Source organism: Chamaea fasciata, unplaced genomic scaffold, assembly GCF_029207755.1.
Source record: "Chamaea fasciata isolate MVZ Bird 193981 ecotype frontalis unplaced genomic scaffold, bChaFas1.0.hap1 SCAF_6, whole genome shotgun sequence".
Taxonomy (NCBI): Eukaryota; Metazoa; Chordata; class Aves; order Passeriformes; family Sylviidae; genus Chamaea; species Chamaea fasciata.
Window position 1 is genome coordinate 14,051,197 of NW_027094091.1, and position 22,297 is coordinate 14,073,493.

Below are 22,297 nucleotides of genomic sequence, written 5' to 3' on the forward strand. Positions count from 1 at the left end.
CTGAAAGTATTCCAGAGAACCTGAAACTATGTAAAACTTACTCTCAATGTTGGAAGTCAAAGACATCCAATCTTCTCTTCAACAATATACCCACAAAACAAGAATATGAATTTCTGAGCACAGGATAACTGAAAATCCCTTTATGGTTGAAATATAGGCAATGAAGGGGCTGCCACCTTTGAAATTTACAGTGACTTTGACATTTCAAATATAGTTCTACCATTTGAGTCAGAATTTCATCTATCACAATCTTAGATACTGGATCATGGGATGAAGTAAAATGTGATTCAGTCTGCATAATTGTACTACTGAGACCTGTAGCTGATAGAATGGACGTAAGGAAATTGTCCAGTTGCTAAACTCTATTATACTGTAACTCTGATGAAGTAGAGCCTCAGCCTTCCATATCACAAAAAACAGGGAAAATAATTATCAGAGTTGATGAGTGGTCTGGAGTTTTGAAAGAATTCCATAACTTTCAATACACAAAGAGAATTATAAAGAAGCTGCTCTATCAAGTGTTCTTAAAATCTGATTCATAAAAGCACCGAATGAATACCTTGATTTAAAAAAGCTGCTAAAACATTCCATGCAACTTTCCCTTTAGCTACAGTAAAAACATAAACCTGAAATCAAATAAACCCACTTGTTTTTTACATAGTTTTATGTATTTTGCAGCTCATTTCTTAAATCTCCATGTTTTAGCAACAATTCTTCCACAGCTATACTGCTGAGTTGTACATCTTTCAATTTTTAAAGCAGTGTCAAATGAAGAGCTGGTTCCTACCCACTCAAACAGCAATGATTTGTTTACATTCCAAAGAATCTTGGACTACTAAACTACTGTGTCTGCTGTTCATACTCATGACAGGACACACATTTGTCTTTTAAACAACTTCCTTTTACGTATGTTGAGCTGTATGTATATACGCATGCATATATACATATAAGAGAGATTATTGCGGGGGAGAAAAAACCTCTCTACCAAGATCTACAAAGCATTAGTCTTCAGTATGTCATATCCAACATGATTTACACAACAAATGGACTTTTGTTAAACATTTTGTAAGAAACAAGATTATCTCAGCTAGTTCAATCTGCACATTTAAAATTTTAAGTATGGTCTGTCTGGGTGACTGACTGCATGATGGGAAGTGGCAGAGTTTTAAAAACTTCAAAGAAACCTCACAGTACAGAAAAACCTGTCCAAATTTTAGATCTGCTGTTCTGAAGTCTACATTCTTCCGACCAATTCTCAGGGTTTACATTTGCCTTCTTGTGAACAGAGCATGTCTCTTAAAACTCAGCTGAATACACACCACCCGATAACCAGGCATACCAATCTGACCCACCTGAGAATAAGAAAAGAAATACGATGTTTTATACCAATGCTCATATCTTGCCTTACTGCTGTTCTTGTTTTCCATTCGGTATGTCTAAAAATTTAGTAGTGAGCTTAACAGTGTGTCCCTTCATAGCATGTGGGCTTTCAGCTGCAACTTTCTGTTAGAGGAAATGCATCTTTAACCTCCCGGGACAATTTAAGCAACAGTAACGCTGGTACCTCTTGGGATTCGTTTTAGTTCTGATTGTTATTCCAATAACTGAGGATTAACTCTCATCTGGTAGTGTTGTAAACATCTTTGTGATGCATCTGGAGCACAAAATCCATCAAGATGGGCACAAAGCAGGCGTTTGTTTCTGCTTTAACAGGAAAGCCAAACAATTGCAATGCATAATTTGGGTTTGGGAAGAATGGATTCTTTTTCAGTTTTGGTCCTACTGAAGATTAGTTTAAGTACATAGAAAAGGTATTACTGAGCACAGATCCAAGTTCACGATTTGAGGTTTTTTACCAGATGATTACCTACTTAAAACTGCTTTTCAAATTTGAGTGGATGGCCACAATTGTTTTAATCTTTTGGAGAGTAAGAAGAAAAAAACCCCAGCGTTTTTCTGTAAAGTCTCTGTGACTTGTCATATAGTACTTACTCTTTTCATATCCTCACAAGGCCTGTCACAGCACCCTAAAACCAGGATGTTCTAAACCTATACGGAAGAAAGCTATTCCTTGGGGAAGTTTCTGTATCTGTCCTGGACAAACGTTTTTCTTTATTCATTGATTTTAAGTAGAATATTAGCAGCTTTTTTTTTTAAATCTCAAATTTAAAAATCCTTTCCTACTTTCAGCATATCATGTTGGCAGAAAAGTCTGACCCTACTTTCCCATAAACCAAATTCAAGGGCTCCTGAACTCCTAGATACGTTCAAAGATTTCTGAAGGCTTTTTTCAATTCCTTTATATGTCATATTTAACAAACCTGCAACCCTCCCATCAAAAGTAATAGTCCCGTCAGCATGAAAGTAAGTAGCATCAGTAAAAAAATCACCTTTTTGCAATTCTTTAGATTGACGATCCACACATCCCTCTTCGCTTCTTGCACTTTCAGGCTGTTGTGACTAAATGCAAAATCAAAAGAAACAAATATTGCAGATATTCAGAACAAGTGTGTCTCACTCTGCTCCTTCACGTCATGATGAACATTGTCTTACCATGAACTATAAAAGTCTTCAAAAACCTTCTTATGAAGACATCAGTACATATATTAAGACGGAACAGTCAGAGCTGAGTTCAACAGTACAGTATTTAGATTTGACCTTAGAGTTACAATTAGCACCAGAGATTAGCCTAAAAAAGCAGATTTCAGGAATTCAAGGTGCAACACCTACTCTGAGTTCAAAATACAAGCAATAGCCTAGAAGAGTTCATCTATACAAGGAAAAAAGGGATCTGCTGTGTATAACAAGGTACAGTGATATCCAACTTGTGTTTTGGGTGGATTTTTTAGGTTTTCTTGCTTTAAAAAAAAAAGAAAGTTGCAGATCAGCTCAAAGTTACCATAGCATAAATAATGCAGTATGGAGCTAAGTGTATTAAGTCTGATCTGAACATTGAAAACTCAGCTACAGTTCCACATTATGGCTATACTGACTCTAGAACCATGTTAAGCTGGTAAACAGTGCAGATGTTCATTCCCACCAGACTGAAGTTGACTTCTACTTTCCTGAAGTCCACCCTTTCATAGATACTTGAAGCTCTGAACCATGTTATCCCTCAAAAACTTATTCTAAGAGCTTGGCAAGATACATGAATGCACTCCTGAATCGGAATGAAGAATTAAACCACATGGAATGCTGCCTACTATGGAACACAGCCCAGCCACAGACTCAGCTTTGGTCTTACTCAAGCTGACCATGAGCCCAAACACTCCGGATTATCCAGGGTGCCCCACTCTTCTGTGACAGCAGATAATGGGCTGTAGTTATCAGCAGCAAGTGTTGCTCAAACACATGGATGTGTGAGTCTGAAGACTGGCCAGGAAGTGATGCAATGCAATGAACAGCAGTGTAGGTTTGTTTACTGGTTCAAAGGACTAAACCAACATTTGCCAGCTCTTAGAGCTGGGGTGTGGGTGACTATTTTACAAGCACTATCACGCAACATGCACAGAGTATGACCAGTTTTTAAAAAAAACAAACTTCAATGTCTCAGTCACAGAAAGGATGGCTGAAGGAGGGAATTATTCCTAACACAGAATAACACGGACAGCCCAAAATTTAAAAGCCAGCTGCTTAGAAAACTACAGCTGAATAACCTGAAAAATGACTCTTTTCAAGTTCTCCAGTTTAAATTTTTAAGGCTTCATTTTTGCTGCACAAAAAATCAAAAGGTACAGGAAGAAAGCAAGATGTAAGAATAAGCAAGAAACAGTGCACTAAAATTTTTCAAAATAACATAAATACCTTGTCAGTGCTCAAAGTAATTTTGAGTTCTTCTGCCAACTTTGGTAAGGCTGTATTATTGCCTGATGAAATACAAATATGTTAAAATTATCAGATTACATCATGCATTTATCTCATGCTACAGTAGAATGCAATTTCTCAGTACCACTCATGAATTCAGCACATGAACTTAAACTCTTCCTGTGGACAACAAAACAATAGCCGGTCTGTTTACAGCAAACCAGCTCAATAAAACCCAAACTTGGCATCTGCAAGAACACAAGTACTGCTATGTTTTCCTTAAATACAAAAGGCTTGGAAAATATGGGGTATCAGGATTTACCACAGCTTACTTATGAATTGTGACTTTGGCTTTTTTTTCTTGCTTGTTTATGAATTCTAACTCTTTTTTCTTCTTGCTTTTCCTTCAAAAAGAAACCATCAACAGATTTTTTTAGACCAAATTCCAAACAGCAAACTACCTCTGTATCGATAAATGCAGAGTTAAGACTTAAAACTAAGGATATATTTTGCTTTAAATGACAATTAGGTTTGAATCTGTCAGCTCTGGAAATATAACTACTGAAAAGTCCAATTTCTACAGAGACTGAAAACTCACTAGTTCCTGTTAGTATCAATGTGGTTTCAGAAAAGCATAAAACCCCTTCCTATTTCATTCCCCAGGGGAACAACTGTATGCTTATAACATCTCAACAGACCATGGCAAAAGCATTGTCACATGACTTCTACAGCATTTTTAGAAACCTATTTCAGAAGCCTGTTTAGACAGCTTTTCCTAAACAAAAAGTAGTTATAACATGATAATTTACTAATGATGCATGTCAAGTGATTAAATTATGGTTGCAGTTCACAAAATAAGTACCATTACCTTTTACAAAAGCTACATCAATGGACAACAAGGATTAAGGCAAGCACCGAGACAGGAATACTTGACTGTGTAGCATTTTACACTTTCATGGCTCATTTGCCTCTTGTATAAACAGCAAATAACACTTTTCAAGCTTACCAAACCAGTATCTTTCATAGAAAAAAATTCCTAAAATCCCAAAATCTGCAGAGACAGGTTTCTCAACCCAAATGTCAATAAAACTAGAGAATAAAGTCAGTCTTTGAGAAACTGGACCTAAACCCACATTATAAAATGTTTTTTGAAATTATAGCAAAGACAGACATAAGAAGGAAAATATTTTAAAAATAGTACTTGATCAGCATCATTCCAATTTCTGTGGCATAAACAGATTTTTCTACAGTTTAATTTCTCCAAAATTTATAATGAAGTCACAATTGTGACTTCATTAAAGCATCTACACAACTCATTAATTTAAAAAAAATTAGTGCTTCAGCTACTTCAGAGGGTCAAGGAGATGCAAGGTCAAAAATAGCAGGATGTTCATTTTACTGTATTTAAGGAACCAACAACTATGCAGATCCACTTCAAATGCTAGCATAGAAAAATAGATCTGGATATAGAGTAAGATATCCTTAATGTCATATACTATTATTTTCTATTTAAAATAGACATCTACCACTCGCTTAAAATACTTATTTAGGATAACTGACTGATTCCTTTGTAACAGAAAGCAGAACCATTTAAAGTGTATTCACAAGACAAAATTAAGTGCAATACAGTGAATCTGAACATGACCACTAAATAATGACCCAGAGAAAATCTGCAGTTGTGATTGAGGATGGCCAATCTTAACCTTCAAAATCACTATGAAGTTACCTTTCTAAACTGATGAACTTACATCAAAATGAAATACACCCCCTTTCCTAAAAAACCTTCTTGAATTTTGTAACACATTAGTAACAAAACCCATGTGTACCTCCACAATAAATACCTTCTGCAAATAACTTTATATATTAGCTGACAACTTTAAGTCAATGCATTTTAGCAATTTTTTGCACTCCAATATTTGTTTTCCAACACAACTTAGGTAACAGTGCTCAGTTGGCCTTGCTTGCCCAGAATTACATGCTTATTTATTTGTCACCAATTCTTAAGTATATTAATAGCCATTTCGCAACTAATGAAGAAGTGAGGTATATCTGAAGTTACTATTTGAAGTTATTTCTAACTATAATGGTAAAATGCATCTGTTTATGACAACTTATAAACTGAAGAATGAAAAAAAAAAAATCCTCACCTGAATTAAAAGTTGCATTACTTTCCTGAAAAGTAACTTCAGTGCCAGTATCATCTGTTTTGACCAAGCTTGTTTTGTCACCACTGTCATGTAGCTTTTCTACATGCAACAAAGTGAAGTCCCTTTTCTTCCCTAGTTCTGCTTCTACTGTTACTTCCCCATGGCTGGTGTTTACAGTCATTTCATTTGCAGAAGCTAAGGAAAGAGCCTGGGTCTTAGGCATAGGAGTCCTTATTTCAGAAAAGTCACTTTCTAAAAGCATGTTTGAATTTAATTTATTGTTTACATTCTTTACAGCTTCACTCTCTCTCACTGCTTCTGAAATTGTACTAGAGAGTTCTGATGTAACATCTTCATGCAAAACCTCTTCAGCTTGCTCATCGTCCTCACCTGCCTCTGGGGAAGGACTCTCAGCAGTCTCTGTACTAATCTCCACGCAAAGGGCCTCATCTACACTCATGAGGTTAACCGCACTTTCATCTGTTTCTGTGATTTCGCTGTCTACTGTGGCCTGGGATGCTGCTGCTTCTGTCCTCACCCCACTCTCATGTGTTTCGTTCTCTCTACCAGTAACAGGCAAAGAATTCCCACTTTTTTCTGGGTCTGGAGTTGAAAGGATGCATTCAATCTGGTTAGCAGTATTCAAACTTTCTTCACTTTTGTCTTTTACTTCTGTACTCTCAGCAGCAAGCTGACTTTCTTCTATGACTGTAAAGGTGAAGAGACTATCACATTCTTCCATTGTGCTCAGAGTGATCACTGCCCCCTCCTCCTTATCTTCTGTATTTGAAGCAGTGTGTTGATCTTCACTCTCAGTTGCAACTCTTAGCACAGGAGCTCCACATTTTCCCACAAAAATCACAGAACCTTTGCTTTTCCCATCTGCATCGAAAGCAGTTAGTCCAAACTGTTCATCTACAGTTGCAGTGGTCTCCACCACCCTACATTCCTCTGATGCATTCGGAGAGAGAATGGCACCTTCATCTCCTGCTACAATGAGCTGATTTTCAGCTTGTGGTGCTGCACTGATCAGGACTATCTCACATTCTTCTGTCATGCTTGTAGTGATCACAGCAGCTTCATATCTTCCTTCTGTTCCTGAAGCAGCGAGTTTGTTTTCATCTTGCATAGCTACACTAGACATAGGAGGTTCAAAACATTCTGCTGTACTTGTAGATATCATTAGCGTTTCATTCTTTGACTCCGTGTCTGAGATACGCTGAATCACCTCTTCTGTGACTTCACTTGACATTAGTATTACTTGCTCCTCCACAACACTTGTGGAAATCATAGCACACTCATCCTTTTCTTCCTTACCACTAGCAGTTGGGTGACTTCCATCATCACTGTTATCATCTCCTCCTGTGCTGGATTCACTAGGCATGGGAACCTCATACACTTCCATATCTACAGAAACCGCAGCGTTCTCATTCGTTTCTTCTGTTTTCACAGAGGGGAGCTGACCATCATATTCAATAGCTGCACTTGACATAGGAGCCTCAAATTCCTCCACAATACTGGTGGAAATCATAGTACACTCATCTTTCTCCTGCTTACTGCTAGAAGTATTCACACACTCTTTAAACTCTGTAGCTGTGCTGGGCATAGGCACTGTGTCTTCACTGTCTATTAAGATCATAGAGCTTTCCCCACTTTCATTTACTCTAGGAACAGCAAGTGAACCTTCCTCAGCATCTGCGGCTGAATGTAAAGGAGCATCTTCCATGGTGCTGGTAGAGATGACATCACCTTTTACTTTTACTTCTCTGTCAGCAGGAGCAAGAGAAGTCTCATTTTTCTTTGGAACTGCACTACTTATAGAGGCATCAAGTTCTCTGCTGTCAAAGGAAATCATGGCATTCTCATGTTTGCCTTCAGCACCAAACTGTGTCTTATCTTGCACTGCCATAGCACTAGTCATGGGACCCTCACATTCTGCAGCATCTGAGGGAAGCAAGGTGCCTTCACGCTTTCCTTTCTGTGCAGCTAAGGCACCCTCATCTGCAGCACTTGCACTGGTCACACTGCTTTCAACAATGCCTTTACCATTTTTGTAGTCTGTGCCACAATTAGCTTCTTTCTCTGCACTTGTCATGCTGTCGACAGTAAGTTTATTTGTATCTGTGCCAGCCACTCCTGACTCAGCTTCCATTTGTTCAGCAACTATGCAGATAATGGAACTTTCACCTTCTTCTGCACCTATACAAATTAGGGCACTTTCACTTTCCACTCCTGTACAAGTAGAAGCATGCTCACTTTCTTCATTTCCTCTTCCTGTACTGGTCACAATGTCCTCACCTTCTTCATCCTCTTCTTTTGAGCCTGTACTAGTCACAAAACCTTCATCATCACACAGACCTACACTGACTGTAGTGATACTGGCTTCTTTCTTTGCCCTTGTACTGTCCATTAGACTTTCACATTTTTCAGCTTCTAAACAAACTACAAATCCCTCGTTGCTGTCTTCTAGCCCTGTGCAGACTGCTGAAATTTCAGCATCATCTTCTGGGGTTATCCCTGTGCTCGTAACTGCACTTTCGCCAGTTACAGTATCCTCAGATTTGTCACTGCTAGTTCCAGCTGTGGCACTGTTGTTTGCGACCACTGCAATACATGCACCAGTGACAGTGTTTTCTCCTTGGGTATCTGTTCCAGTCACAGAGCAGATGATGAAGTTATGACCTCTTTCTTCTGCACCTGTGCAAGTCACTGTACCTTCATGTTCTTTTACTTGGCCAGCTGTCACATTGCCCCTAAATTCACCTAAATTATCACCACTGGTTGACCCTTCACCTGTTTCCGTCCCTGCACTAGTTACAGCTCCATCACTCTCCATTTCACCTAAGCAGGACACAGAACTTTCAAATTTGCCTGTATCTACACAAGTTGAGGTCTTTTGCTTCTCTTCGGAGCCTGCACTAGTCACAGCATCATCTTTTTCTTCTGTCCCAGCACTATTCACAGTGTCTTCAACTTCACTTGGGTTCACTGAATTCTTACCATCTTCTTCTGCATCAACCATGGTACAGTCACCATTTTCTTCTCCTTCTGTACTTGTTAGGAAGCTTTCACTTTCTGCTAATCCTTCAGTGACAACACTGCCACCACCTTCTTCAGCTGCTGCAACCGTACAGTCACCAATATCTGCTCCTGTGACAAAACTGCAGCCCTCACTGCGTTTTACCCATACGCCAGTTGTGAAACCTTCATCAGCTTCTATGCTTGTGCAGATTACTGACACCTCATTTTCTTCTTCTGAGCAAGTGGTTGTAGCAACACTGTCCTTCCCAGAATGTGATGTACGCTCAGCTCTTTCTCCTCCTGTACTAGTTGCCATTGCAGTGCTCTCAGTGATCTTTTCTGTGCTAGTTCCTATCACACTAGCCGGAGTTTTTTGTAGGCTGCTGTACAATGAACTGAGTTTACTACTTCCTGCACTGGTACCTACAGCATTACTTTCAGTTTTGTCTTCCATGCCAACCACATTAGTCCCTTCTTGCCCATTGGCTATAACAGAACCTTTGAAACTTTCCTCAGGAACTCTTTCAGGCACTAAAACAGAGGAAGACTGGATCATATCATCAGCGTCATGCACCTTGTTCTTTTCCACACTATCCATCATGGTGCTTCTTTCTCCCTTTGTGGAAGGATCTATATTCAAGCACTCTCTTCCTTTTCTTCTTACGATATGTTCTTTTGTTGTTACATTTCCAGGATCTTCAGTTATGTCAGACACCAAGTTTTCATCTTTTCTTTTTAACTCCCTATATTGAGAGCTTTCTGACTTTGCTGCTTCATTGTAATCTTCTTGCCTACATAACCCAGCTGTACTGTCTTCCATTGCCTGTTCCTCAGGCTGGGACACCTCATTAACTTTTTCCATATTGTTTGCCATGCAGGTGCTGTCACCATCATCTTTCATGACAGAACTTGGCACAGCACCATCTTGCTCCATGTATACAACCTGTGCTGTATCATTCTTCAAAAGGAAAGCATCTTTCAATAAGGATGTCCCATCTGAATTGTGGCATTCTTTAGACATGGTACCTAAAGAATCTGTAAAATCAGAGACTTCCATATCCGTGGACTTTGCATAAGCAGCATCCTCTTTTGAAGAATTAATTACTAAAGGAACATCATCTGAATTAGAATTTATCACAGTTTTTAAATTCTTTGGTCTTCTGCTTTCTTTCGAAGCCTGATCTTTACTGGACACATTCTTTAAGGTTCTACCACTTGTTTCGTACACACTTGTTTTATAAGCCCCTTGTTTACTGGGCCCTTGAGCCATGGAAGCTTTTTTGGACAAAGGGTCTAAGGCACCAACTTGTTTATTAGAAGTATCTTCTTGTTCAACAGTTTTTTCAGCTGCAGGCAGAAACTGTGATTCACAGGCTTCAGGATCTGCCAAGCTGTGTTTTAACTCCTTATTTGAAATAGAACGAGATCCTTTTTGTTTTACTGTAAACTTGGCATCTGTGGTTTGGAAAGAGTTTTGAATGTTTTTTCCATCAATGTTAGATGTTTCCTGTGCTTTTGTTTTTTTCAAATCAAGTTCCATCAGCTCTTCCCCATGACCAGCTTGCAAGTCATCATTATTCATAGCTGCAACCTGGCTACTTTCAGTTGTGCTAGTTGACTGCTTTTCCTCCTTAAGCAAATCTTGGTTTGATATACTGCCTTTTCTGTTTTCACAGGATAGCTTCTTGCTTTGCTTTTTATCCACTGCCATTGTGACATTAGATAATCTCTCATGCCCACTATCCATTTCTTTAGTATCTTTATCTTCCAATTTGATGCTCTCTTCCTTCTTCTTTATTTCCTTGTTGCTGTGCTTTAAGTTTCTGCTTTTATGACCTTCAGCAGAGAGCCTTCTTTCTAGTTTGGAATTACTTGAATCTTTATCACCTCTGTATTTCTCTTTTACAGCCCCTTTTTCTCCAGAATGTAACTTAACTCTATGACTAAAGTCTTTTTGTGATCCCTGAGTTGACTGTGGGCCACTTGCAAGCTGAAACTCAGCACCACTCTCCTCCAAACCTTTATCTTCATTCCTGGATTTGTGCTGTTTATCTGAATCATTGTCTTCCAGGCTCTTATCTTTGTCTAGTTTCTGTCCAGTGTCTTGTTTTGTTAAGTCCTGTAATTCTGTGTCAGATGCTTTGAACTGTTTACTATGACTCTTTGACTTGGACTTTAACAAATTCTTGTCTTCTGCAAGGCTCTTGGACCTTCGTCTATCTTTATGAACACCATCTTCAGAGTTAGTTGATTCTATTTCATGTTTATCTTCTGAGTAGCTTTCGCTCCTTCTGTGTGATGCTGAACTAGGTTGCTTTGAGGCACTTAGGGAGTCCTTTTGTGGCTTAGAATCACTCAAGGACCTTTTGGTCTTGCATTCTGCTCTTGGTTTGTCTGTTGAGAGATGTCTGTCTTTTTTGTTTTCTTTCCGCAGCAATTCTTCAGCCTTTAAGGTTGATTCAGAAGGGTTTTTTCCATCTTTTCCTGTTACTGATACTTTCCGTTCACTTCGGTGTTTACTTTTCCTTTCACATTTGTCATCTGAGGAAACCTTTATTTGTTGATTATGTTTTTGGCCACCATCCTCTCCTTTCAAACTTCGCTCAAATGAATGAGGTTCAACATCTTCACCAGACTTGTGAATACCATCTCCTTTACATTTGTGCTTTAAAGAAAGTTTATCTTCTAAAGCAGTTCTTTCCTTTTCATTTTTATCTCTGTAAGACTTGGCTTCTTTTTTGGCAGAATTTCTCATATGTTGAATTTCTGTGTCAGTATCTTTTTTGGGGTGTTTCTCATTCTTAGATACGGATTTCTGCTTCTGTGGTTCTTCAGTATTGACTTCTACTTTATCCAGTTGTTTTTTTGGATCCCTTGTTTCACTGTCCTGCTGAGCTCCTTCAGCCTGAAGAGAAGTGGAGGTTTTTCTTTTATGCTCTTTTTCTGCTTTAGAATCATTTTTGCTTTCCTCAGCTGAATGCCCCCATTCTGAAAGTCTTCTAAGTTGTTTAGAGATTTCATTTTTTCCATGATTGTGCTTCAATTCCTTGGAAGAATTTTTTTCACAAGTCTACAAAAGAGATTTTTAAAATATATGTAAGTACATATTACACAGTTCCTTCACTTACATGCCTGAACAGATCTGGCAAGCACAAATTCTCAAAAAAACCCCCAATACACTAGGGAACAGACTTAACATTGTAATAATAATTCATCTAAAATATAGTCAGTCAGGAAATGAAAATTGTCGTTTTCATTTCAGCTATCTGCTGTAGTGGAAAAATCTAAAGCAGAAGAAGCTATCCTTAAGCTGTCTGAACTTTATTTATCTTTTCTTTATATGGTAATTTTTCTAAAATGACTTAAAAAGGTTTTTGAATGGACAATCCCAATTTCAAGTACTCTGTAAGCTACTTTAAACAGCTATTATGCTGTCTGGTAAAACAAAACTGCAACTAAAAATCCGAAACTAAAACCACACCAAAACCTAAAAGAGATACATCTAGACTGCTGGAGTCCAGGGCATCCCTCTGGATGCCCTGGCAGGTCACAGACCTTGGCAGAGAGGTTTGGGACCTGAGCAAGAGGGTTTGAGATCTGTACAAGAGGGTTTGAATCCTGGACAGGCGGGTGTGGATCTGGTCCAGGGGGGTTGGAGACCCTGGCACAGAGCCCAGGAGGACACAGTCTTTGACTTCAGTCCATGGAAAAAAGCTTCTAACACTGAGAGAAGAATTACAAGTCACAAAGGTGTGACAGTCAGCAGTGTAGTGTGTCACAGGGTGGAAAATTTTGTAGTTTTAGGGTTGTTAGTATGTAGATACATGGGGGACAAGATGGAGGATTTAGGGTGGTGCCCTGAGTTCTTCCTTCTTCTCCCCTGGCGTCCATCTTCTGGTGACAGTGGCACAAAGTGGTTAAAGGAGATTGGGTCAGAGTAGAGTTGACCCATTTAGTATAGGTAATAGGCATTGGCACATAATTGTAAATAATATACACACAGTTATCTGTATAAAAGGTAGCGACCTCCCATTGAGGAGGGGAATCGTCCTGTGTCCGAACAGCTGTGAACATCTCGGCCGGGCACAGAGAACATTTTAAGATAAGAAAATAATAAACAACGCAAGAAATCAAGAAAAATAAGACCTTGAAGACTCCGCTTCTTTCTCATGTCTGGCTAAGAGCCTTGAGAGGGCAAAAAAGACTCTCTTGAACTACCACCTGAATCTTGGGCAAAGAGAATCAAACCCGAGACTAGAGTTCTACTTGAACTTTCACTCCCACCTTTTTTAATTTAAACAATGTCATTCATAAAATTCTCTTTCTTTCCTTTTGCGTTTGGAGCACAGTCCAAAGTTAAAATTCCTTTAACTTTCCAGCAAGAATTTTAAACAGATCAAGCTCAAGTCTTCTCAAATAAGACACTGCCCTTTTTAAAAACTCAGCATGCTTCACAGATTAGGGCTTAAACTACACCTCAGGTTCCACTACAACAGGGATCAGCACTGAATACACAGACCACATTTCAGTGGCTATTGGAATTCAGGAAACATTACTACAATGATGTCAGATCACTAATACAACCAAAGGAACAGGCAAGAAAAAACTGATTAGTGAGAATGAAAGCAATTGGTGTGCACACATGAAAGAGTACTACTAAAATTAAAAGGAAGATTTATAAGTAAGAGACACCTACCTCATTTGCCTTTTGCATTTCTTTAGAATCTTCTTCAGATGGCTCATTTTTCTTTCTGCAGCTATCTTCAGCATGCCTGAAACAGGTATTTGGACAATTTAACAAAGAACAATTGGTACCACCCTAACACTACTTTGTAAACTTTCTACTTTCAAAGCTGAACGTGAGAGAGAAATGCCCACTAAAAATATAGAAACAGAACATGATCACCAAACTTCTGACTAACGAATTTGCCCAAGCTTTTTTCTCTTATAAAATTATATATATCAGCCTCAAAAATACCCTGATCACCAGCGCTTTTAAGCAGTATTAGTACGACATTAGTACTGTTGTTGTTCCTGTAAAATGTGTAAAGAGTTCTCTTTGCCCCATATTTACCTATATGGAGACGGCTACGTACACAGGTACGTACCTACAGGTACGTACCATCAATCTAAAGATGAAGCCAACCTGACTTGCCTATTAGCACAAACATGTAAAAGCTCTCCATTCTCATGCCTTTATTACCATTCTGTGAAAAAACACATAAGGACTGCTACTGCAGTCTGAGCTGCAACATATTAGATCAGCTGTAATTTTTCTGCCCAAATTTCATGTTTATTAGTAACAATATTATACAAATATTTAAAGAGAAAACTGTATAAATGGATAAGGCTAAGTACAAAGTAGAAAAGAATCTGCAAAAATGGATATTCAAAACATTAAGTCCTTTTGAGCAAATACATGAATACCTTGAATCTCTTTTTCTTTTTCTGCTCAGGGCCACCTTTTTTTCCAGAAATTTCTGTTCTTTAAGCACGTCTTTAATGCTGGTACCAATAGTTTTTGACTCTAGACTTTTTGATGAAGGTTCTTCTAATTGCAAGCCACTTTTTCCTAAAAAAATACACAAATGGTGAAATACATACCCATCATTATATTAGTGTTTCAGCTATAAACATGACAGAAAGCAGTATAGAGAGTAGTAAGGTGTAGCAGAGAATAGAAGTTAGATAGGAATTAATTGAGCTTAAGCAGTGTAATGGATATATGAAAAAGTGAAGAAGAAATTCTGTATTAATACTTTGCATTATAATTTTTTCTGTTACATCATTGTTGAGATGTTGGGTTATGAAGGGAAGGAAACGACTACAGACCTATATGACCATTATTCAAAGCTGAATGTTTTTTTCTACAGAGAGTAAGCGAGAGCAGGGTGGTGTGGGCTACTCACAGCTTTTCTTCTCATACCTTTAGCATTCTGACTTCCAGTTTTTAGGGATTTTGTCTTTTCTGCGGCCTTCTGTTTACGTTTTTCTTCAAGTCTCTCTCTGTTAATTCGTCTTCTAAGGAGTCTCTCTTCTTTTTCTTTGGCCTAAAAAATACAAAACCAAGGAAAACAATTTACATTAGGTCAAAGAGCATCCTTTGACTACAAATATAAGTCTAAACCCCATAGAAAACAAAACACTGTAGCTTAAGGCAAACTACAATATAAATACACTTTAGAAATCATATAAAAGTTAACGGAATTCTCTAATATTTTTGTGAAGTTTAATTAGCGGAGTTCCAGAATTTCCTTGCTGCTCAACACTGCAGACTGAAGCTATGCAACCTTCTCAAAGACGGTACGCTTTATTAGTATGTAAATACAATATGCACATATTTACTATATGTGTAACTATAAATGTATGTATCTGGCCAACAGGGAAAATTTAAAAGAACTGCTGCTCCCTCTTCTTTGTGCTGACCCTTCTGCCACAGAACAGAGCGCACACACTTAAATCTCTGTTTACATTCTCAGTGGCTGCAGAATTGCTACAAACTACTGATTTCATGGTCAGCAAGGACTACAACTGTAAAGAGCTGGGCTAACGAAGTAGCCTGCAGTACTCAACACAAGCCTGATCTACTAAAAAACCCCACTGAAGGCAGGCTGCAGGTAGATATGGGCTACTTTTTTCATCCAAATTCTCACTGTATTTTGAGGGGAGGGGAAGGAAACAAAATTCTGTCATTGCTTTCTCTGCCAGAAGCCTTCAAACTATAACCAGCACAGCAGAGTGCTGTGGTAGAGAGCAGATCACACCATCCTGCTGAAAACCTGAAGAAAAGGCAGGTGTAGTACATGGGGAATAAAAACCCTGAAGGGAGAAGAAATGGAAGACTCCTCCTCACACAAACCACAACCAAACCAGAAGGGGAATTTCTGCTTCAAAAAGTGTTGGGGCCAGAATGTAAGCAGTAGCAAAGCCTGCACTTACAATGGACTGCCGGCGCTGCTCTACAGTTCTCTCATCGTCAGAATCACTGAAGTACTTGGAGTACAGGAAAGGCTTGCGAACGTAACCGTGGCGAACAGGCTTGGCCTTCCCATCGCTCAGCTCGTTCGCAGGCGGCTTCATCTTACTGTGACTGCTTTTCTCCTCCTCATCTAAAGCAAGGTTGGTGAGTGTAGAGATAAATTGATAAATTAGGGCAGTGCTTTCAACGTAATTTTTGAGAAGGCAAAGCTACTCAAAATGTATCAGCAATTATTTACTTTAAAACCATAAACAGTTAAAAAAATTTAATCCATTTAGCATCAAAATTTCACTAGATTATGAAAACATAGAAAGTGCATTGATGTGTTTGTGTACATCATTCAGCCAAAAAACTCCATGAGACAAATCTGGTAGTAAACCAGGACACAAAACCTGGGCTTACCCCTCTTGCCTGTAGTCCTGCTGCCCCTTTACATGCAGTATTTAGTAACTAGCTATGCATGAGAAGTCAATATAATTTCTGCTATGCATTAAATCATAATTCTCCCCACACCAGAAATACCAGTACAGTATCTGAGTACATAAAAACTAGTTGACTTACTGAAATACATACACAAAACACACTGTTGGTTACACACATCTAAGTATTAATCAAGTACAAAAAGATAAATCTATTTCAGTTTTATCAGGATTACTAAAAATAGTGCAATACTGTACAAATTATTTATATTCCTGAAACATAAAGGCCGGCTTTCATTACATAAATATTTAGTCATAACTGAACACAATCTGTCATGTTTCAAGGTAAGATCAAAGCAAGAGAATACACAAGTGATTCAGTGCTTCTAAATTGTATTTTTAGAATAGAAAAGGTAAGCTGTGAGCATACTAGAGAGAACTCAATTCAGGTACTAAAGCATTCTGCATTATAAAGTATCAAGTTTTATTAACTGCAGAAATCAGAGTCTGAAGTCTGTACTAGACAGGGAGAACACAAAAAAGCAACGCAGTCAGTGAAACAACTTGGTGTTCCTGAACTTTTAAAGCTAGATACATTCCTGTTCTTTCTACTGTGACAAAGTTCCTGAATCCTAAAGCTTGAAACCCAATCTGATCTACAAAGTCAGCTACAACCACTACTCTGGGATCACAAAGCACTCTGGTGTTATACCAAGTTCATGGCAGACGGGAGGGGAAGAACCCTGCAGAAAAGTGACATTCTCCTTTAAGTGCTTTTGTCATCTATGCAATACAGTAGCATAAAAAAGATCTACAATGTTTAGAATATACCAAACTATATTACATGAAGAAAAATATTCAAAAAGTAAATCCACTATTCACCTTTTGCAACTGCACAAATACTATCCAGTTCACATTCAAAGTCTCTTTCATAGATAGGTACAATATTGCAAACCCTCAAATTTATGACATGGTACACTCAAAAGCATTACATACTCCTTACTGCCAGTTAACAATGCAATTATTTTACCATCTGACGTGATCTCCCCCTCTTCAGTACTGTCAGAAATTACAGGCTCCTCTTCACTCTCCTCTTCAAAGGAAGAAAGGTCACTGGTATGGACAGAGCTGACTGTGATGTCACTGAGTACATCCATATCTGAATCTATTAACATATTTTCTTGCAAAGGAAAAAGTAAAAACAAAGAACTGTAAGGCAGAACACTGAGTTTGTGAAACTTTTCCTACCAAAACATCGATTTTTTCACTAATATCAAACTATGTTAAGAATTGGAAATAAGAAAACAAAATTATAATACCATAATGAAATAACCAGGCTAACTCTGATTTATTCAAAACAAAAATTACTCTGAGGTAGAAATGTAAACTTTTAAATTAAGACTGAACTTGTTGAGAGAACTTGCCAGATTAAGATGACCAATCATACACATCTGACTCCTAATTCAGGTACCTGAGTTAAGAGAGATGGATCAAGTCTAATTGTCACTAGCAGACCAGTTTGCCAGAACTCGCAGAAAACTTAGATTCCAAATATACTGATTCAACTCCTGAATAAAGTTAAAAATATCACTCCTTATCCATATTTTGAGGAAGAACATTGCCCACACCATACCTTCTTTAGTGCTTTCAGCTGTTTTATGTTTATTGCTATTTTTTTCTGGAGCTAATTGTTTCACTGGTTCTGACTCTTTTGTTTGTTTTTCTTCTTTTGACTTTGTAGTATCATCGCCTTTCTTTGAATGATCAGACTTCTTGTCAAGCTTTTCCTTCTTTTCTTTTCTTCTTTCACTTTTTTCACTGCTCTCTGGTTTCCTGTCAGATTTATCCAATAGTTTACTCTTTACATCTTCGCTTTCCTGTTGAACATCTTTACTTGTAAAAGTCAAAATATTAGTATCCTTTGCTGAATTTTTTATTTCTTCACTTTGGCAGGGAAGCTCATTTAAATCTTCACACTTTGCAAGTGTTTCAGCTCCTTCTCCAGAAAGGTCACAAATTGATTTCTCTCTTTCTGGCAAGTCCTCTGCATTTCTCTCTTTATCAGTGCTACCATCCACACTCTGCTGAGATGAGAGTTTTTTTGCAACTTTGTCATTGTTCTTGGGATTTGAGGTCTCTGTTGAAGCCCTGGCAGCACTTGCTTCTTGGTTAAGAGAAGTTATTGTTTCCAAAATGGACATTGCATCACTAGCTACATTAGCACTTGGAGTTGTAGCAGAGACACCTTGAATAGTAAGAAAGAATAGTTTTACTTCACCCTAATTTCCACAGTTCTGTTCAGACAGAAGGTTAAACAAGTGAAAAGAAACAGAACAAGCACTCTCTACAAAATACGTATAGTTAACCGAACTATTTGACTAATTTTGTTTGCCTTGAGAGGTTTTGGTTAAAATAAAGAACTGAACAAAAATCTCCAAGATGCTGCGTTCCTGCAGCAAGCACCGTACCATTTCTAGAGATTCATTTTGCTCTGTGACACACAGAGGCTCTGTGACTGTTCCTGAGGTCAGCCTAGAGAAAGTGAGGATTGTCAGTGGGAAGGACATCTGAACACAGCCCTTGTTCAACTTTACCAACATCCTAAGTAGGATGATGACTCTGGATAAAATAAGTATATATATATTACATATATATAGACACTGCAGGAAAAGGTCCCGCACCTCTAGTATCTCCATAAACGTCAGGAAAATCAACTCAGCATATCGACTATGTAACAACAGGACTACCAGAAATACCTTAGCACTTTTCCATCATTTTAGAACCAGCTCTGAGGACGGATGACTAAGAGTTTATTGGACTAGCACTAAGAACTGCAGCTGGCTTGTTAACCCATTATAAAGGAAGCAGGCCTCACAGGAAAAAGGCTTCGATTTAAATAAAGGTTACAAGTAGATGGATGGCTGTGGAGTCTCTTAGAACAGGAAAGAATGGACAGTTACTGGCAGGAGTGTTTAGAAGTTGATACAGGTAATATTGAGATCTTAGCCATTCAAATTTTATGGCACACAGCAACTGCACAGGTAACGGTCTCTTGAATAATTTTTTTCATCTCTACTGATGGACAAAAAGTTGCATCATTTTTCTCTTACAGCTACGTCTTATCTGATCCTATAATACTGAGACCAATTCCTCTCCCCACAATAAACCAATACCTCATAATCTCAAGCAGAAGTGAAAGAGTGACATGGTCGTAACAGTGTGACATCTCTTACTTTCTACCTTTAGACACAGAGTACTAGTCAAGTGTTCTGGTATGCTGCCTGGAGCTCAGCTTGCTAATACTGACAGTAACAATGATATGGCAACAGAAAACCTAGTCTGTGATTCTGCTCTCTCAAACCCCATTCTTCTGTTAATAGATTGCTCATCGAAATGGTAGAATACCTTGTACTGTAACAGAAGCATCTGCTTTCTCCTCACTTGGAGATGTACTGGGGCCTGCCTCCTCTTTGTGATTCAACGTGGCTAAAAATTCATGGACAGCTTTTTCCACCTGAGGTCTGAATGTGTGGTTGATCTTTGGGTCCACAACCTGAGAAATAATTCTGTCAATTCCCGATTCCAACATTCCAGACCTAGAACAAAGTTACATAAATCAGTATGAAAAATTAGTTTTCAAGAATATATTAATGAAATGTGACCATTTAGATGTGCTCCAATGAAGCACCAAAGTTTTCTAAGCATTCCCACAGCTATGCATTTAGTCTGTGCCATACCTGTAAGAAAAAATGTGCTAGAGAAACAAAACAGGGAATCAATACAATAAGCAGCCTATCGTTACATCATCAGTAATTACACTCACAAGTGTGATCTAACTTAAAAAATACATTTTGGCAAAAATTTAGAAGAAACCTTTTGTTATCAATTACCATAGCAAAAAAGAGATGAATTATAGAAGGCATGAGGCATAAACACATACTAAACCACTCACCACTACCCTAAGTTACTTTCTGCCCCATATATGGCGGCAAGTTCTGGAGCTTCATAGAACATACTTAAACTTCAGTAAAAACAAACAGAAAAGAAAACCACAGCTATAACGCTTATCTCTTTAGACCCTATAGTTTTTATGACTAACTCTTGTCCTCATTGCTTCTTTAACAAGAAAGAACAACTGCTCCCTTCCTTACAAACCAAACAGTCCTCAGGACAAGTCATCCGTGGTACCACCACAGCACAACCGGTTAAGTTTGTCCCCAAATCCGTGGCTTGACCCATTTTAATGGCCAAACTCATGGTACTTTGAAGAAATTTCCCAACGTTTCTTATGAGTCTAAGATTTGAGAAGAAAGACCGGAGGAACCCTCATGAAATAATGTTATATCAAGTTAAAATGTCTGACATAATTTTAATGTAACAGCAGTTCTTAAAACCTCTTCTCTGTCCAGCTAGATTTAAATCCACTTTTCTATTTTGTGACTTTAGCTTTATATTCAGCAGAGTTTAGTTTGTGAAATACTTCTCCTTAGCTCTAAACATGATAATTGGAATTTCATTAATGTCTCCCATAAAAGAAAAAGTAAAGGCAGGCTTTAGCTACATCCCAAGTCAAAATCAAGGTTTTCACCCCTGCATAAACTTGGATCAGATCAAAAAACACCTGCAGCCTAATTCTGACTAATACTGATGGCGAGTTACTACCTCAAGTAATAGCACATTTTAAACAAGGAGAGGCAAAAACAACCCAGCTTCTTCAGAGGTTTCTTTGAAGAAAGCAGCCCACTTTATATTGACCCAGAGCCTTTGTTATCTATCGCAGTACACAAGCATGTTCACAGAAACCCCAGAGCTGTCACTTACTTGAGAACCTGCTGCCTAATGTTATTTCTCAGCTGGTTCTTGTTGAGATGAGGACTCCAGGTATGAGTCGCCAAATGATTGGAAACAAAGTTGTCAACGCGCTGTCTCAAATTCTGGTAGGCAGGCTAGAAGGCAACAGCAGAGAGGTTGGACTGGAAGGATCGTATAAGCGGTTGGTTATCCGCCCGGAGGCCAGGCTGGTACAGCTGGGAGCCCCGTCAGACGCCCCCGGTGCTCCGCAGGCGCGGCCGCTGCCCTGCGGCGATAGCAGCGCATTGAACGCTGCCCCCAGACCCAGCGGGAACTAAGTGTGTACGACCGTACGCGCACGGCCGGCCAGCCCGCGCTCCCCGCCGAACGCGGGGCTCCGGCCTCGCCTCCGCGGCCGCGAGCGGAGCCGGAGCCCCGCGCGGGCCCTGCGGCCGCTCCGCACCGCCGAGCGCGCTGCCCCGGGCCGGGCCCGTCCCCGACCCGCCAGAGCCCGGGGCGCTGGGATTCCCCCGAGCCGCCGGTCCCGCCCGCCCGCACCTTGGTGTCCACGTCGGCCAAGCAGTCGCGGCGGAACTGGTCGAAGAGCCCCTGGCTCTTGAGGTGGTTAACGATCATGGAGACCAGCTCGGGCTCGGCCGCGCCGCCCCCCGCGCCAGCCCCGGCCCCCGGCAGCGGCGGTGGCTGCTGAGGGGGCGGCGGCGGGGGCGGCGGGGGCTGGGGGTTGGTGGCCATGGGGGCGGCGGGGCGGCGGCTGCTGCCGGCGGTGCCGGCCGGGCCCCGGGACGGGGCTGCTCAGCGAGCAGCGGCGGCGCTGACCCCGGAAGCGGAAGGGGACGGCGGGAGGAAGCGGCGCGCGGCGCGGGGGGAGGCGGAGGCGCCGCCGCCGAGAGCGGCGCCATCGGCGCGGGACGAGCACTGGGGGGGCCGCGCGCAGCCGCCGCGGGCCCTGCACGGCGGCAGAGGGGGCGGAGCCGCTCGCGGCCCCCGGGCCGGTGCGGCCCCGATCCGCCGGGGGGGGGTGGGGAGAGGAGCGGCCGCGGCGGCGCTCGGCCCCCGCCCGCTGCGCCCACGGCCCCCCGCGCCGCGCGGCCGCCGCTGGGCGCTGCGGGCACCGC

The 22,297-nt window shown here is 40.1% G+C and overlaps 1 protein-coding gene across 2 annotated transcripts in view; it reads right to left on the minus strand.

The window, feature by feature from the left end:
- Positions 1-21,988, minus strand: part of BOD1L1 (biorientation of chromosomes in cell division 1 like 1) — a 37,395-nt gene extending 15,407 nt beyond the window's left edge. Inside the window, exons 1-12 of one of the 2 annotated variants that reach the window (XM_066185475.1) lie at positions 21,720-21,988; positions 21,192-21,316; positions 19,776-19,966; positions 18,004-18,615; positions 17,401-17,550; positions 15,912-16,078; positions 14,899-15,022; positions 14,400-14,544; positions 13,669-13,744; positions 5,952-12,042; positions 3,805-3,866; positions 2,391-2,460 (exon numbers count right to left, since the gene is read on the minus strand). In XM_066185475.1, coding sequence (XP_066041572.1) covers positions 2,391-2,460; positions 3,805-3,866; positions 5,952-12,042; positions 13,669-13,744; positions 14,400-14,544; positions 14,899-15,022; positions 15,912-16,078; positions 17,401-17,550; positions 18,004-18,615; positions 19,776-19,966; positions 21,192-21,316; positions 21,720-21,914 — 8,008 coding nt within the window. In that variant the 5' untranslated portion in view covers positions 21,915-21,988. Of the gene's footprint in view, positions 1-2,390; positions 2,461-3,804; positions 3,867-5,951; positions 12,043-13,668; positions 13,745-14,399; positions 14,545-14,898; positions 15,023-15,911; positions 16,082-17,400; positions 17,551-18,003; positions 18,616-19,775; positions 19,967-21,191; positions 21,317-21,719 lie in introns of both variants that reach the window. The other variant, XM_066185474.1, reaches the window with a different exon arrangement.
- Between the last annotated feature and the right edge of the window lie 309 nt (positions 21,989-22,297).